We start from the raw sequence: 16,745 nt of genomic DNA, 5'->3' as shown, positions 1-16,745 counted from the left end.
TGAGAGGTCAAGAAAATATCATGTATTCTATACAGATATCCCATACCGGTGTTTGATGGATTCGTCCAGTTTCAAACCAAATATGTAACGGACGAAGCGAGCATGCAAGAGATATTTTCAATGTATATTGAAAACCGGGCTCAAATCTCATTCATCGAGTTGTACATTGAGTTCGAACAATCTGAGGCCGACCGGAATATTGTACGGGAAGATTACAATAGTGACAGTGAAGAAGAGTTCAAAAGCAACTACGAAGTTGTTGGTCCAGACGGAGATGAAGATCAATGTGACGGAACTATGGCTCCAGATGTGACAGACGTGGCAAATGCACTCGCAAACGAAGTGCCGTTTGAGGAGCCATCATTCATGCAAGTTTTGGATTTGGAAGCCATGCATGATCCGAAGTTTCCAGAATTAGGAGTGCAGGTACGTAATTCCCCGTATTTATAAAAAGGATTAGAATTTTGCAATAATTTATCTTGATCGATGGATCAAATAGTTAAGTGAAGTTGAAAAATATACTCAATTAGTATTTGTTTTTGTGTATCTGTTTATTTATTTAAGTTTAAGATAGTAATTTTTTAGTTAGTTATTGATTTAGTTAAATATAAATTAGTATTTATTAATCATTATTTAATCATGCGTTGATGTTCTTATTTTGTTTAGAATGATATAGTTACATGATGTAAAGTTTGGATTTATATCATAATTGATGTAGTAAATATTGATTTACCTTTATTTTCGGTATTTAAATATTTGTGTAGTAAGTATTTTTTGTCTGGCTGTCGTCGCGGCAGAAATTCCTATTGTCGCAGATGGTGAATTTGCCGTTGGGATGGAATTCAGTTTCAGGGAAGCTGTTATTAAGGTGATAAAAGAGTATACTATACGAAGAAGCGTAGATTACCGGGTGTATGAGTCTGAGCCATTGACATTTTATGCCAAGTGTACACAGTATGGGTCAGGGTGTGATTGGCTTATCAGGGTTAGCATGATCAGCAGGAAGTACTGTTGGGTTATAAGGAGGTATAACGGTCGTAACACCTATACCAGAGCCACCATTTCTCAGGATCATTCGAAGTTGGATTTGACCACAATTGCAGAAGCAATAAAGCCGTTGGTTGAGGTTGACCCCTCCTTAAAGGTAAAATCGGTTATTGCAAAAGTGCAATCGAAGTTCAACTACATCGTTAGTTATCGGAAAGCATGGTTGACTAAGCAAAAGGCAGTAGAAAAAATATTTGGAGGCTAGGAAGCATCGTACGAAACGTTGCCTATATGGTTTGAGGCCATGTGTCATAAGGAGCCATCAGCTGTTGTCCATTTTGAGACTATGCCTGCATATCAAGGCGATGACTTGGTGAGTGATATTCGGGTATTGCATCGAGTCTTTTAGAGTTATTACCCCTGCATTAGAGCATTCAAATATTGTAAGCCAGTTGTCCAGGTGGATGGGACTCACTTGTACGAAAAGTATAAGGGTTGTCTACTAGTGGCAGTTTCACAGGATGACAACAACAATATCGTCCCAATTGCGTTTGCTATTGTGGAGGGAGAGACTTCTGATGCGTGGCACTTTTTTTTTAGTAACCTACGACAACATGTTGTCACTCGGGATGGTGTGGGACTAATATCCGACCGACACCAATCCATCAATGCAGCTGTGGCACGCAGTAACGGAGCTTGGTCACCTCCTAGAGCTTTCCATATGTTTTACGTCATGCATATAGAGTCGAATTTTTTGATAAAATTCAAGGCACCGTACTTGCAAAAACTGGTCGTCAATATAGGTAACGTTGAGCAATTCTAAGTAAGTTATTAATAGAGTTACCTTCAACAAGTGTTTTGACCTCCTTTTTTCGTTTGTTTCTTGTTATCGTGCAAGATATTTGAGGACGATGCGGGAGTACGAAGTGCGTTACCAGTGTTTACGAGAACGGGGCAAGGCGTACACTAACTGGTTAAATCGAATCCCCCGCAAACAGTACGTGTTAGCATTTGATGATGGCTACCGATGGGGTCACATGACGACGAATTTAATAGAATGCATCAACTCAGTCTTGAAAGGTGCACGCAATCTCCCCATTACTGCACTTGTGAAGGCAACATTCTACATGTTTAACGAGTTGTTCACCCGAAAAAGAGCCGAGGCGGAAGCACAGATTAATGCTGGCCATGTATTTTCTGAGCTCGTAACCTCAAAGTTGAATGCAAACCAACTTGCATTAGGAAACATCCAGGTTAGTTGTTTCGACCGGCAGAATGAGGTCTTCGAAGTGCGCGAGATGCCAAGTGGACTGGAGTATGTTGTCGATCTCCGTCGCCAATGATGTGATTGTGGTGAGTTCCAGGTGGACCAGATTCCTTGTCAACATGTGTTTGCATGTTGTGCCAACCAACGACTGAATTGGCAAGTGTATGTGCATGATGTGTATAAGATGGACCAAGTTCGGCGGGTGTACCGAGCTAGGTTTAGGCCATTGGTTAATACTACTACATGGCCTGCTTACAACGGGCCTCGATTCGTACCGAATCCGTACCTGAGACGTGTTACCAAAGGTCGCCCCAAGAGGACGCGCTTCTTAAATGAGATGGACACGCGAATGTTACGTCGTCCCAAGCAATATAGGCTATGTGGGGCTGAGAAACACAGTCGTAGCAGATGTCGTCAGTCAGCTGGTGCAAATGCCACAGAGATAATCAGTAGATTCATAATATATTATGATATGATATTTGTAGCATTATATGATATGATATGAATTGTCCAAACATGTTAATTTAATATGATATTTGTAGCATTATATTATGATATATGAAACATTATAACATGTTCAAGTTGTCCGTGACATAGAAAGTAATCGAAACATAGAATAGATAATTAATACATAAAGAAGTTAACTACACAACTATTTTTTCGTTGTCCACTTTACATCCTTCACAAGATTCTTGTATTTCTTGGCAGCCTTTTTGAACACAGATAGAGTGTACCGACTAGCGCTATGACGTTGCGGATCAACCCTCAAATTGTAACTTTTGCCTGTGTCATTCAGAGTGCGTGCCTGACCTGTATATAATTTAATTAAACAATTAGATAAAGTATATAAAGTAATCAAACCAACAGAGATACCACATATCATTTAGTCAAACCAACCAGAGATACCATTTATGAATACAAGATAATCAACAGATTAAACATGTAAAGCAAAATATACAATATAATACTATCATTACGGGATTCTTCATCCTCATCGGACTCCTTTATTTTATCCTTCTCATCCTCGTCCTCGTCATCTGGGTCATTTACTAGGTACCCATCGGTCTCTTGCTCAAGTGTGTTAGCATTTTCTTCAATGAGTCACATGGAAACATGGTTAGGGTTTTGACTATTAAAAATTCTGCGTCCACCGTCACTCCTACTAGAGTCAACAGATACGAACCCTTCAGAAGCACTCGACGAGGTCCTGCATGGATGCCTCGCGTCCAATGAATACCTACCCACCATGAACTCAGGCTGATTACCATCTTGTGATTGTCCTGCATCTGCAGCCATGAACCCAAGTAACTGGCTAAAAGAAGCTCCTTCTCCTGAGTCAAACTGTGACATACCCCAATACTGTTGATGTATTGGGTATGACGGGGTCAACTGTGTTTGAGGTACATACTGGCTTGAGTACTGAGGTTGTTCTTGTGGAAGCGTATTTGGAGGTGATGGTGGCAGTGACTGTGGCTCCTGCTCTTCATTGTCATCATCCATATCCTGATTACCCTTATCATTCTCTTGAACCACAAGATTCGACAAGTTCAAACGGTTCCTAAATTTTGTCCGGTACCAGTACATGTAAGTATCCAATGGATGCTGCGAAGGTATGGGAAGCTCAGTAAGAACGTGGTTATACCTATTTGTCCACTGCATCACTTAAAATGAATGACTCGAAGCCGTGGACCAGTTAAGATTATTAGGACCAGTCAAGACTTCTCCATGAGCCTTGTTCAGATTCCGTTCCTGATGAGGTACTCCCTGAATAAAACCGAACTGTCGCCTATACCTATCGGTTGCATGCCACTCGATGCATTCAAAAGACACCAACAAATACTTCTTTAATGAAAACACACCTAGTCTTCATGAAGTTCATCAAAGGCCTTCCTAAAGTGAGCTAGCGTAAGATATCTATATCGTCGGTCACCACGCTCCCAGTTACGCCACCTAATATGATATATTTCATTAACACAATTGAATTCTAAATATCAAGATACGGGATAAACGTAACATAATATTACCTGTTTGCAAGAGGAAAACTGCGGAATTTCCTAGGAAGCGACGCCAGATATGTACAGTCAAAACGAGATGCCCTACATAACGCCCGGTAGAGGTGTGCTGGGCATGCCGATTCCCAACTATACTGTTCAATACTGCCAAAATCACGAAGCAAAGGTAAAAACTTCCAGTGCACATCTGTCCCATATTTATCCCCAAAAAAGATCGTCCCGATCAGCAACATAATGTGACACTTCACGTACCTCTGTATACTGTCTTCATCAGTCAACTGTAAATTTTCTTTTAGATCCTGTAGCCATGTCAGTTTTATGCAGCTTCCTCTACAGTCCGACTTATGCGGTGCAACTCTAAATTGGTGTAAACACTCCACCTCCAAGGCTTCAAAACTACTTATTGTCATACTTGTGACTGGAAGACCGTCCGTCGGAAGACCAAGAATTATAGCCACATCTTCAAGCGTCATAGCACATTCACCAATCGGAAGGTGAAACGTATGTGTGTCTGGGTGTCACCTTTCGATTAGAGCATTCACCAGTGCTTTGTGACATTGGACTACCCCAATCTGAGATGCATGATAAAAACCAGTAAGTCGTAAATGCTCCTCCACTCTATCATTGTACCGATCTAGAGGGACTAGGTGATCACATGTCAACATTCTTAATTTCTACAAAAACATAACAAATTATTAGTCAACTCATTAACAATTACTAACTTACTACTAAAAGATAATAATTTTTTAACTAGAGCAACTAAAATATTAAACTCATGCTAAACTTTTTGTTAATTACAAAATTTAGTAATTACCATGTACTAACCTACCAATTAATTAACTCTCATTGTTACAAAATTTGCACAACTAACTCAACAACACACATATTACTAGAAATCACACAACTATCATAAATTATTTTACTAAATCCAACTAAAACAAATAATTTTAACTTCTAAAATTAATTATTAATCCTTAAAATTATTCATAACTAACTATTAATAATAATAACTAATACATATATTCCTAATCAAAATTTTTAACAATATCACAACATCTACATTAATTGTTTATTTATTTACGGTTTATAATTTTTTTATAATATCTAAAATTATAATTTCTAATATTAATTATTTATTTACTATTATTTAAACATATATTCCTAAATTTTAAAAAATAATAATAATCATTCTGTTTATATTCTTAAATTCATTTTCTAACAATAATAATAATTAACTTCCTAACAATGATAATTATAATTAAAAATGTTAAAAAATCTCAAAATAAACTTACGTACTTTTAAAAAATAATAATAATCATTTTGTTTTAATTCCTAAATTCAATTTCTAACAACAACAACAATATTTATCTTCCTAACAATGATAATTATAATTAAAAATTTTAAAAAAATTTAAAAAAAACGTTGTTTTAAAAAAATAATAATAATCATTCTGTTTACATTTTAAAATTTATTTTCTATAAACAATAATAATAATTAACTTTATAACAATAATAATTATAATAAAAAATATTAAAAAATTTCAAAAAAATTACATTTGTTATACAAAATAATAGTCATCATTCTGTTTATATTTTGAAATTCATTATGTAACAACAATAATAATAATTATCTTTTTAATAATAATTATTATTATTAAAAAATAGTAAAAAAATTTCCGAAAAAGCTTACAAATGTTGAAAAATAATAATAATCATTCCGTTTATATTCCTAATTTCAATTTCTAACAACAACAATAACAATCGAATTTCTAACAATAATAATTATAATTGTAAATTATTAAAAAAATTAAAAAAAAAAACTTACATAATCATGATGACTTAGATAATGTATAATATGAAACTCGGGGCGATCAACATCTCTAACTTTGTGTTTCTTTAGTATTTTAATTTTCCTTCCACCATGCACAGCAAAGAACAATGGAAAAATGAAGAAGAAGGGTGGTATGAAGTTGAAAGTGATATTTTGGATGGTGAGTGTGGGTCTTGCATGGGTCTATGTTAGGATTCAGGGCACCGTTCGGAGAGTAGCCTGTGCGCGACACGTGTCCGGGGCTTCACAACTCGGACCGTGCGTTTTGCCAAACGCAACTCGAACCGTCCGTTTACTAAGAGAGAACTCGGACCATGCGAGTTCTATTACACTGACACCACACGGATGTGAAGCACCTGTATTTTCTATATTCGAGTCCAACCTTATTGTTGCTTTCATATTCAAATTAAAAAGCGTTACATTGTCCATGAAATGACAATTATTGTATTATATGTTAGAAACAAGAGACTAGACTGGAGAAAAGATTTGTATGTCTATTCAAGTTGTGTGGAATGATACAATATAGAATGGTATTTATAAGTAATAAGAGAATCGAAATAATAAAGACGTAATATCTTATAATAAATATTCAGATATGCTAAATAATGCTAATCGATCCTAATTATATTCTAACATCCCCCCTCAAATTCAAGTGACAACTTGAGTTTGAAACATATTTAAAACAACGAAATAAAGAGAAAAAAACTGCATAAACTGAAAAAACAGGTGCAGACAGAACTGCCACTAGTCTGAAGGAAGCGCAGACGGAACTACCGCTTGTCTGAAGGAAGCACAGACGGAACTGCCGCTATCTGAAGGAAGTGCAGACGGAACTGCCAAAAAGAAACGCAGACGGAACTGCCACAAAGAAACGTAGACAAAACGCAGACAGAACTGCCACGAGAAAATGCAGACGAAACTGCTGCAAGAAAACGCAGATGGAACTGCCACGAGAAAACGCAGAAGAAACTGCCAAAAGAGAGCGAAAACTATATGATTTCTTCATAAGAATAGGTAAGCAGCAGATGACAATGGTGTTTGATCATTCAACTCAAAATAGGCTAGTCGGTGAGGTGAAAAAGCATCACATGAGTGACAAAAGGGAAAGAAAAATGGCATAGAAAAACAAGTGCAAAAACTACGGTGATTTCACTGTAAGGAAAACAACCTATTCTCTTCAAGGAGAATACCATGGCTCTGATACCATGTTAGAAACAAGAGATTAGACTGGAGAAAGGATTTGTATGTCTATTCAAGTTGTGTGGAATGATACAATATAGAACGGTATTTATAAGTACTAATAGAATCGAAATAATAAAGATGTAATATCCTATAATAAATATTCAGATATGCTAAATAATGCTAATTGATCCTAATGGATCCTAATTATATTCTAACATTATATATGATAATTAAATTTTTTATTAAATAAATAATTTTATAATATATGATACCAATTTAGTCTAAAATTTGGCCGTTGTTATTCAAAAGAAAAAAAAATTAGTGTATAAGACAAACAAAATAATAAAAGAAAAAATATTAAACTACTCTTCCACCTTAACCCAGAACAACAATAAAAAAGTTTTGTGACCCACAAATTTAGTCCAACAGAATTACAATTTTAGTTTTCATTATCTTATCTTATCTTTATGTTATATTCTTATTAAAGGATTTGTAAAATTTTAGTTTTCATTATCTTATCTTATCTTTATGTTATATTCTTATTAAAGGATTTGTAAAGTTAAATGATATAAGAAAAAAACAAGTATGAAACTGTTGAAAACAACCGTTAATCTCAGCTATTTGGATAACAAAAAAATAAGCACATAATCGTCTTGGTATCAAGGAGAAAAACACCAAGCAAATATTCTCCAACGCCACTAACTAGTTTAAGTTGAGTAACTTAAAGATTCAACAATGTAGATGCAAATTTCATGGTGACCTCTACTAATGGTTGTAGCGTCAATGTTGTGACCCTCCAAATAACGCCTTGCTAATTATGCCGGTGGCCTCGATATATCGGTCAACACACCTAGAGATGCAACTGCTTTCGCTCCCGCTGAGACTTGAGCCTGGTTTTGTGATAAAATTTCTTCATATTATAAAAGATTTATATATATATATATATATATATATATATATATATATATATATATATTATAATATTAAGTAGTTTTAAAAATAAAAGAACTCTTATGAAAAAATATATTAGAGATATATAACTAAGAAAAGTGTAGGGGACCAGCAATTTTTGTGTTTTGTGGTCAATATTTAACCATAAAAAAAGGAAAAAGTTTGGTAACCAAAATTTTTCAGTCATAGTCAACCAAAATTTTTCATATTTTACTTCATTTATATCACTTAATAACAGTTTTATTTTTTACTTCACTCTCTTATCATTCTACTTATCACTGTTCATTTTACTTATCACCGTTCTTATCAAATCTGCTAATTAATGATATTAATTAGAAAATCATATCCCTTTTTATTAGGCACTATTGTAATCAATACTTAATATTCCTTTTTATAATTTGATTTTTATATATAAAAATACAATAAAGATTAATAATAATTATATTTAAGAACGGTAATTATAATATCAATTACATTAAATAATTGCAATTGATTCTTTGTCCGTTATGGTATTTATCATCAATTATTTAAACTATATTTTATTATGTAGTTCAAATTATTTTACATATATACTAATAAATCATGATTCAAAATAATTTTTGAAGACATTATACATTTAAATCAATGTATAATTTTTTAAATCACTGTCTTTGATAATTTAAAAATTTATTTCATGTTTTTCAAAGTGAAAATGATTTATTTTAATTCACGTATATTTTTAAATTTTACTATAATTAGATTTGGAAAAAAATGTTAAATACCTAAATTAATTTATTCAATTGACAAATTTATTCATAACATCCACAAGTTCATACACATAACATCCATAATTAAGTAAGATACACATAACATCCAAAATTTTATATTAATAACATCCATAATTTCATACTCATAACATTCATAATTTCATACGTATAATATTTATAATTAACAAATTTTTACAATTAATATTACCAAATTTTAAACTATGTGTCTTGTTATATATTTCAAATTATCTTACATGTACACCAAAGGGTCATAATTTTAATATTTTTTATTTACTATTCATATGTATACTTATTTTTTTATTTTAATACGACGAGTTTATAATTATTTTTAAAATTTTATTTTTTAATTTTAATTTTAATTTTTTTATTTTATAATAGCCTATATGTAAAATATGAGTTGTATATCAAAAGTTGTTAACATAATGAAGGAGAAATTTTCGCAATTTGATTCACATTAAATTTGGAATTAACTTTTAGTATAATTAAATAAGGAAAGATAATTAATGATTTTCCTATGCCCAAACCCATGAAAATAAGATAAAAATCAAAACTTTCTCTTGTAAGATTAAAAAAAAACGTAATCTTTTTGTAGCTATTCCCTTTTCCATTTTCCCAAACTCATGAAAACAAGATAAAAATCAAAATCTTTCATCCTTATCATCAACTCCAACCACATGCAACAGCATATAATGTACTCTCCATATGCCAATAAACGAAAAAATGAAACTAAATAACATACCAACATGAATTAGATACAATGCTATGGCATGCTCCAATGACCAAGGTGGGTTTTTTCTTTCTGCATTTTTTGTCTTCCTGGTTTCTGGGATAGTGGATAGAATGAGATGGGGGAGAAAAATCTTGATATCTCACTCTATGTAATTTCTTCTTTTTTTCGGATGTTAACTCACTGGATTGAAATTGCATTTTATTTGAATTAAATGTTGATAGATATTTTTAGGGATTTGATTGAGATGAAGCAGAAATTAATTTTGAAAATGAAATTAATTACTCTAAGAATGAAGAAGGAGGAAGGGTGATATGTATAATATTGATAAGCAAGTGGAGTACACTCTCTTATCATAAGACTGGCATTTAGTTTCTACTATATCTATACTATACTCTTTTTTTTGGCTACGTAGCACTTCCCTAAAAAAAAAGTGAGTGATCTTTTATTATTGAATATAATCTCATACCATTAAAAACACTATTAATGACAAATTAATAGTTACAAAACACAAGAATTACTAGGCCATAGCACTCCTCATATAACAATTTATGTGATTTAATTTCTCCTATTTGCTTTAACTTTTAGAATAAATAATTTATTATGGATGGTGTCAAAATGTTAATAAATTCAGTCATTTAAATCATTATTCAAGTAGTAATATAAAAATAGATATATACTCTTATAACAATCCATCACATTTACACGTGTGTACGTAAACACATATTTTTATTTTATTATAATTAAGTTTGTTCTTTGTGACACTTCTTTTATATATGTGTATATCTATATGTATATGTGTGTGGTGATAGTTTTTTAATTAAGATAACTTTATTTACCACCAACACAACAACAATGAATCTCTGCATTTTGTGGCTGGTGTAGTTCTTAAGCTTAGAAGCATTTTCTGTTGGAGACTTTATGTAGACAATAAGTTTTCTTTTCTTTGGCATTGTCCTTTGGTCCTTGTTATGCCCAACATTAATGAGTTAATTTAATTACTAACTGGAGAAAAAAAAAGAAACATTATTAGTTGTTATTAAGAGGGATCTAACCATTCAAGGGAATACAATATTTTTTCTTTCAATTAAAAAAATTTAAATATAATTTTTTTATAAATTATTTTTTTCAAAATTTTTTAAAAATAAAAAAAACTCCTTGAGACGTAACGGAGTTGATATTAAAAAATATAGTTAAAATATATTTAAAAATAAAAAATAAAATTAAAATAAATTAATTAAAAATATTTTTAATTTTTTTTTCAAAACTTAAGAAACAAAAGAATACTTTAACTAATAAGAAAAGAGGTCAGGAAAAGAAAGAGAGAGAGAATAAAAAGTTAAAATTAGTTGAATAGAATAATAGTAATTAAAAAAAGGTTAGTCTCCAATATTTTTTTTTTTTGAAGTGCTAGGTAAATAATAACTTTTTTGAATAACATGAACAACCACTAATCAAATAAAAACACACTACACTTTTAAATTATCAACCTAAATCTTAATATTAAAATAACCATCCGTACACGTGAAATGAACATCCGATATATCTATTTTTCACATTATTTAGTATTTTCATTGTCTACCTATACTTTTCCTTTCTCTATTTAAGAGATAATACATAAAATAAAATTTCAAGCAGTCCCACAAGAAAATTTCTTTATATATATTTCAATTTCGTTACTTGTGAGATCCTCTACAAGAAAATTGCAAAAGCTGTTACCAAAAACAATATCTATTACTGCATGGAACTTGTTATGTCTAAAGAAAAGTTAACCAGTACCTTGCATTGTGCACTTTAATTTGAAAAAGATTTATCTACAATAAGTTTTCCTATTAACCATACGCGACGATTTGATTATCAATTGAAACAGGAAAAGAATATCTCTGATGAACCATGCATTATTTTATTCTTTCATGATGATGGGTCTTTTATGGCAAAAATAATCACATTTTGGAAAGCAAATTCCTCTTGGAACACTTGTACTTACACTTTTGACCAAAACTAGAAAGTATTCTACTTCACACAGTTCTAAAATCAGTCTTCGTTACTTCATTCACAATTAACTTCTTTATTCTTCTTCCTTCCAAGCACTGAAACTTAATTAATTTGTTTTCTTTATCATCATAGAATAAAAATGAAAAGAATGAAATTTTTTATTTTTTTGGACAAATTTTAAGCTGAAAATAATATATATGTTTAATTTTAATTAACACATATTATTTATTTTATTTTTTTGTATATATATCTTCCTGATTAACAAAGATTGTCCAGCAGAGAGAATAGATGCAAAAGATGCCAAGTTGAATGGAAAATTGTATATGGCACTTAATTGTAATATATGAATGGAACTATATAAATATATATATCATGTCCAATGTATATATAGTATTATGAAAGTTTGGGGTCAGCATGCAATCTTAAATAGGTTTGCTTTGTTAAAGAACCTACATACCGAAAGACAATAATGTCATGAAGAAAATTGGAATCTATCTTTTCAGTTCATGTAGACTTAAATGCCCACACTTTATTTTTTCATTCATTCATTGTCTCTTTTGATCGAATAATCATCAAACTAGATCAAACCAAAGTATCATCATATATTATTATAAAAAATATATATACACAAAAAGTAAATCACCAATTCAAACTATGTATTTATATTCAATATATGTATTATTTAAGTTTTTTTAATGTATATTTTTAATATAATTATATTATTATAAAACAAAATATACTTTAAATATATAATATGTAGAATAAATTTTATAATATCTACAACTTAGTGTTTAACTTTTATTTAACTTATTTTTTATGACAAATTTTAATATTTAATAATTATTTATTTTTATATTTTAAAATTAAATATTAATTTTATTTTAACTTTTTTTAATAAATTAAATAAATACTTTTAAACACCATAATTAAAAGGCAAGATAACATTTAACAGTGAATTAAGAAACTAAAGCTTATTTAATATTTTAGTGCACAATGAAAAAGCTAAGATAGCGAATTCCAAACATATCACACAGATTAAGGAGGAAAAGTAGAAATAAAGGAGGATTAAAGCTCTAATTAGTATTCTAATTAGGGAAACATCAACAGCCTTTTAGTATTTTTTTTTTATTCATAAATTGCTATAGATTATAGTGGTTTATAGTCAATTTATGCTAAAACATAATTCAAGATGATATATAGCGATTTATATATAAATATTTAAATAATTTTTCGCTTTAGTGATTTACCTAAAATATTTGTAGGATCCAAGTATAATTAACTTTCATTTGTTGTATTTAGATATTTTTAAATACTATTTATTTAAATATGTGATTTATCCTAAATTATATCATGTCATATACAAACAAGACAAAAAAAATCTTTAAATTAATTATAAAAAATTTAAAGAAAACTCTTAAAAAAAAAACTTTTTAAACTAACCAAATTTCTATATATGTTACCTTATGCATGAGGCAGCATGTATAAAAGTATAAAACAATAAACTATATTCTCTATATATCTATAGCCTCTAGCTAGTTGATTATTTATCCAAAAATCTTTCAACAAACTTTAATCATCATCAATATGATTTCCTTATCGGATGCATATCATGTAGTATCAGCAACTGTGCCACTGTATGTAACAATGATTCTAGCATACATATCAGTGAAATGGTGGAAACTATTCACACCAGATCAATGTTCAGGGATAAACAAATTTGTTGCGAAATTTTCAATCCCACTCTTATCATTCCAAGTGATTTCTTCGAACAACGTCTACAAGATGAGCTTGAAGCTCATCTATGCAGATGTTGTTCAGAAATCGCTTGCATTTCTAGCCCTAGCCGCGATTACTCGCATCGGCCGAGGCGGAGGGGGCTTGAAGTGGATTGTAACGGGAATATCATTGTCAACACTACCAAACACTTTGATTCTTGGGATTCCATTGATGAAGGCTATGTATAAAGATGAATCTGTTGCACCACTTGCACAGATTATTTTCTTGCAGAGTATGGTGTGGTACAATTTTTTGTTGTTTCTTTATGAGCTTGATGCTGTTGCTAACAAGTCCTCCATGCCTCCTCCTTCTCAAGAAGCTCCACCTCCTCCACCGTCTCAAGGCACAGGTGGGTGGTGATTCATTCATATATATAATATTAACATAGTAGTGTTAGAGGATCAACATATTTTGTGATTTATAGTCCTTAATTAATCATTATTAATATTTTTAATAGTGTGAGATTATATTTAATAGTGTAAAATTACACACTCTTTTTGTATAGTTAAATACTGACTAGATTTTATGAAAATGTTGGCTCCGATACCCGAGACTTTCTTTAACATTAATTGGCTAATTTGCATTATTATCTTAGTGTATTTGTGATTGCGAGTTAGAATTTTAAAAGAAAAAATAATAGGATCGAGAAGGAAAATATAATGTATTTAAAAAGTAAAAAGATCTTTCATTTTGAAGCGATTTAAATTTTTTTATTAATGCATTTGAAATGTTTTGATATGTCATTTTCAGATTTTATGTTAGGATATGCATATTTGACAGATTAGTCTTGGTCAAACACCAATAATGAAGAAGCATAGTTATTTGTTTTTTTTTTTTTTTTTTGGTGACTAGTTATTTGTTTAATTAAATTGATCAAGATTGGATTTCAGAAATATTTCTTAACAAAAGTCTCTCATCTCTCTCTCTCTCTCAAGTTAGAGGCTCTATTTATTATATCCGAAATATTTATTTTAACTTTGTAATTTGTTAATAATGTAATAAACTGATATTTCCTACAATATACTCGATTTCTTTTTAGTTTTTATAAATATATATCCTAATATAATAATAATAAGGAATTTTTTTAGAGATAGATATATTGGGGGGCTCCATATATAATTAGAGAAAAATTAGAGTTTAAATTTAATTTCTTGTTATTAGTGTTATAAACACATTTTGAATACAATACTACTCCCTAATAATTGCATAACTGTAAAAAACTTTAGTCCCTGTTAGCTTCAGAAGAAAGAATTATATATATATAATGCATCATTCCAAGTAAAATTCATGAATTTCTTGAATTTTATTTATTTATAGAGGAAACGGAGACTTCTCATGAAGTAGTAGTGCAATCAAAGGAGGAAGAGGAAGAAGAAGAAAAAAGGGAGCCTATAAGGACCAAAAGGAAAATGAAGATCCTTCTCATTCTTATCACAGTGTGGAAGAAGTTAATTAGAAATCCTAATACATTTGCAACTTTAATAGGCCTTATTTGGTCAACCATACAATTCAGGTGCGAATAAAACATACACTTACAAAAAAAGTCAGAAAAGTCTTGCTTATATATATCAATATATGTATATTTATTAACATGCATGTTCTTATTATATATAACTAAATTCAATAATCCAGGATATGAAATATATATGTATTACAGGTGGGGAGTACATATGCCCAAAGTTGTTAATCAATCAATAGAAATATTGTCCAATGGAGGTCTTGGTATGGCAATGTTCAGCTTAGGTGACAAAACAAAACAATTAAAAGTTATTATTATTTTTTTCCTTCATTATTATTTATTGTTCAACATTATTATTTTACATTTTGTGTAGGTCTATTTATGGCTTCACAATCCAGCATCATAGCATGTGGCCCAAGGATGACAATGGTGGCAATAGGACTAAAATTTCTTGTTGGCCCTGCCCTAATGGCTGTAGCTTCCATTGCCATTGGATTAAGAGGAACATTACTCAAAGTGGCAATTGTTCAGGTCATCAGTATTTTTTTTTTTTTGTCAATTTAATTTTATTCATTATTAGCATAAACTTTATATATTGATATATAGTTATTGTCACATATTTAAAAAAAATATTTTTTTTAAATCATATATATGTAATTTTTTTTCAAAAAGACAGGGAGACTCGAACTTGCTACCATTAAATGAGTATGAGAAGATTATGTCATTTGAGTTATAACTCGTTAGTCATATATGTAAATTTATGTGATAGAATAATCATGCATAAAAACACCTAATTAAATGTTGGTATAAACTATATAAAAATTAAATCTTATTTATTTTTGTAACAGATATATAATTATTTATATATTTTTTTATTAGTTTAAATTTAAAAAAATTATAATTTATAATAATTTTATTTTTTTAATAAATATTAAATAATAATGAATAATAGATAGTATGATTTTCGATGTGGCAGGCAGCACTACCCCAAGGGATTGTGCCTTTTGTTTTTGCAAAGGAGTATAATGTTCATCCTGCTATATTAAGCACTGCGTGAGTGATGCTAAATCAAAGCATCTCTATATCTTCCATAAATGAAAACATTTGCATTGTGTTTTCTTGCTCAATATTTGATGCCATATGGTAATTTTTTATTTTTTATTTTGTTTTTATTTCATTCATTATTACAGGGTCATATTAGGGATGCTGATTGCGTTGCCAGTGGCATTGGCTTACTACTTTCTCTTAGCATTATGAAGGCCTGGCTACTATACCAATGTACATTACTATTGATTCATATAGAAATTTAAAGAAATTAAAACATACATTTAATTTATACGTTCACCCTAACATCACCTTGTATGTTGTAAGTAAATATGTTATGAGGTTCGTTTAATTAAGAAAAATAAACTCTTGGTCATAATTTGGAATGGTTTTGTTTTGTGAGGTAGATTTGAATAATATATATAATTCATTATATATTTGGTTTATGGGAGATAAATAAAAAGATAAACTGGTCACAATGTGGTGGTTTAATTTGGTGTGCTGCACTATCGGATATTCAGATGCAAAAAATCTAGACATTTATCCAGGTGTTTGGAAATTCATTATGCGAAATTTATTTACTAATTAGTTTAATTGTTTATTCTAATTCGTAATTGTCCATTAAGCTTAAATTACATTTTAGCTAAATTTTCTAAATTAAATATAATTCATTAAAAAAATATAGAAAGACAATATAAATGTTGAACAACGTAAACAACAATTAAAAAAAACTAACATCCTCTGTTAT

At 30.2% G+C, this 16,745-nt stretch overlaps 2 protein-coding genes across 2 annotated transcripts; both read left to right on the top strand.

Annotated features, from left to right (window-relative positions):
- The first annotated feature begins 1,898 nt into the window (after positions 1-1,898).
- Positions 1,899-2,759, top strand: LOC140178765 (uncharacterized). The gene is made up of 2 exons (XM_072216010.1): positions 1,899-2,240; positions 2,352-2,759. Exons 1-2 carry the CDS (start codon positions 1,899-1,901, stop codon positions 2,757-2,759), a joined length of 750 nt encoding a protein of 249 aa, XP_072072111.1.
- Positions 2,760-13,219: 10,460 nt separating this feature from the next.
- LOC112744443 (probable auxin efflux carrier component 8) lies at positions 13,220-16,327 on the top strand. The gene is made up of 6 exons (XM_025794073.2): positions 13,220-13,843; positions 14,812-15,007; positions 15,152-15,237; positions 15,327-15,484; positions 15,930-16,006; positions 16,144-16,327. The coding sequence occupies exons 1-6, from the start codon at positions 13,303-13,305 to the stop codon at positions 16,208-16,210; spliced, it is 1,125 nt and encodes a 374-aa protein (XP_025649858.1). The 5' UTR covers positions 13,220-13,302; the 3' UTR covers positions 16,211-16,327.
- Positions 16,328-16,745: the final 418 nt, after the last annotated feature.

This window comes from Arachis hypogaea, chromosome 14, assembly GCF_003086295.3.
Source record: "Arachis hypogaea cultivar Tifrunner chromosome 14, arahy.Tifrunner.gnm2.J5K5, whole genome shotgun sequence".
Lineage (NCBI taxonomy): Eukaryota > Viridiplantae > Streptophyta > Magnoliopsida > Fabales > Fabaceae > Arachis > Arachis hypogaea.
Note: the sequence above shows the minus strand (reverse complement) of the source record. Positions and strands in the feature narration are given on the sequence as shown.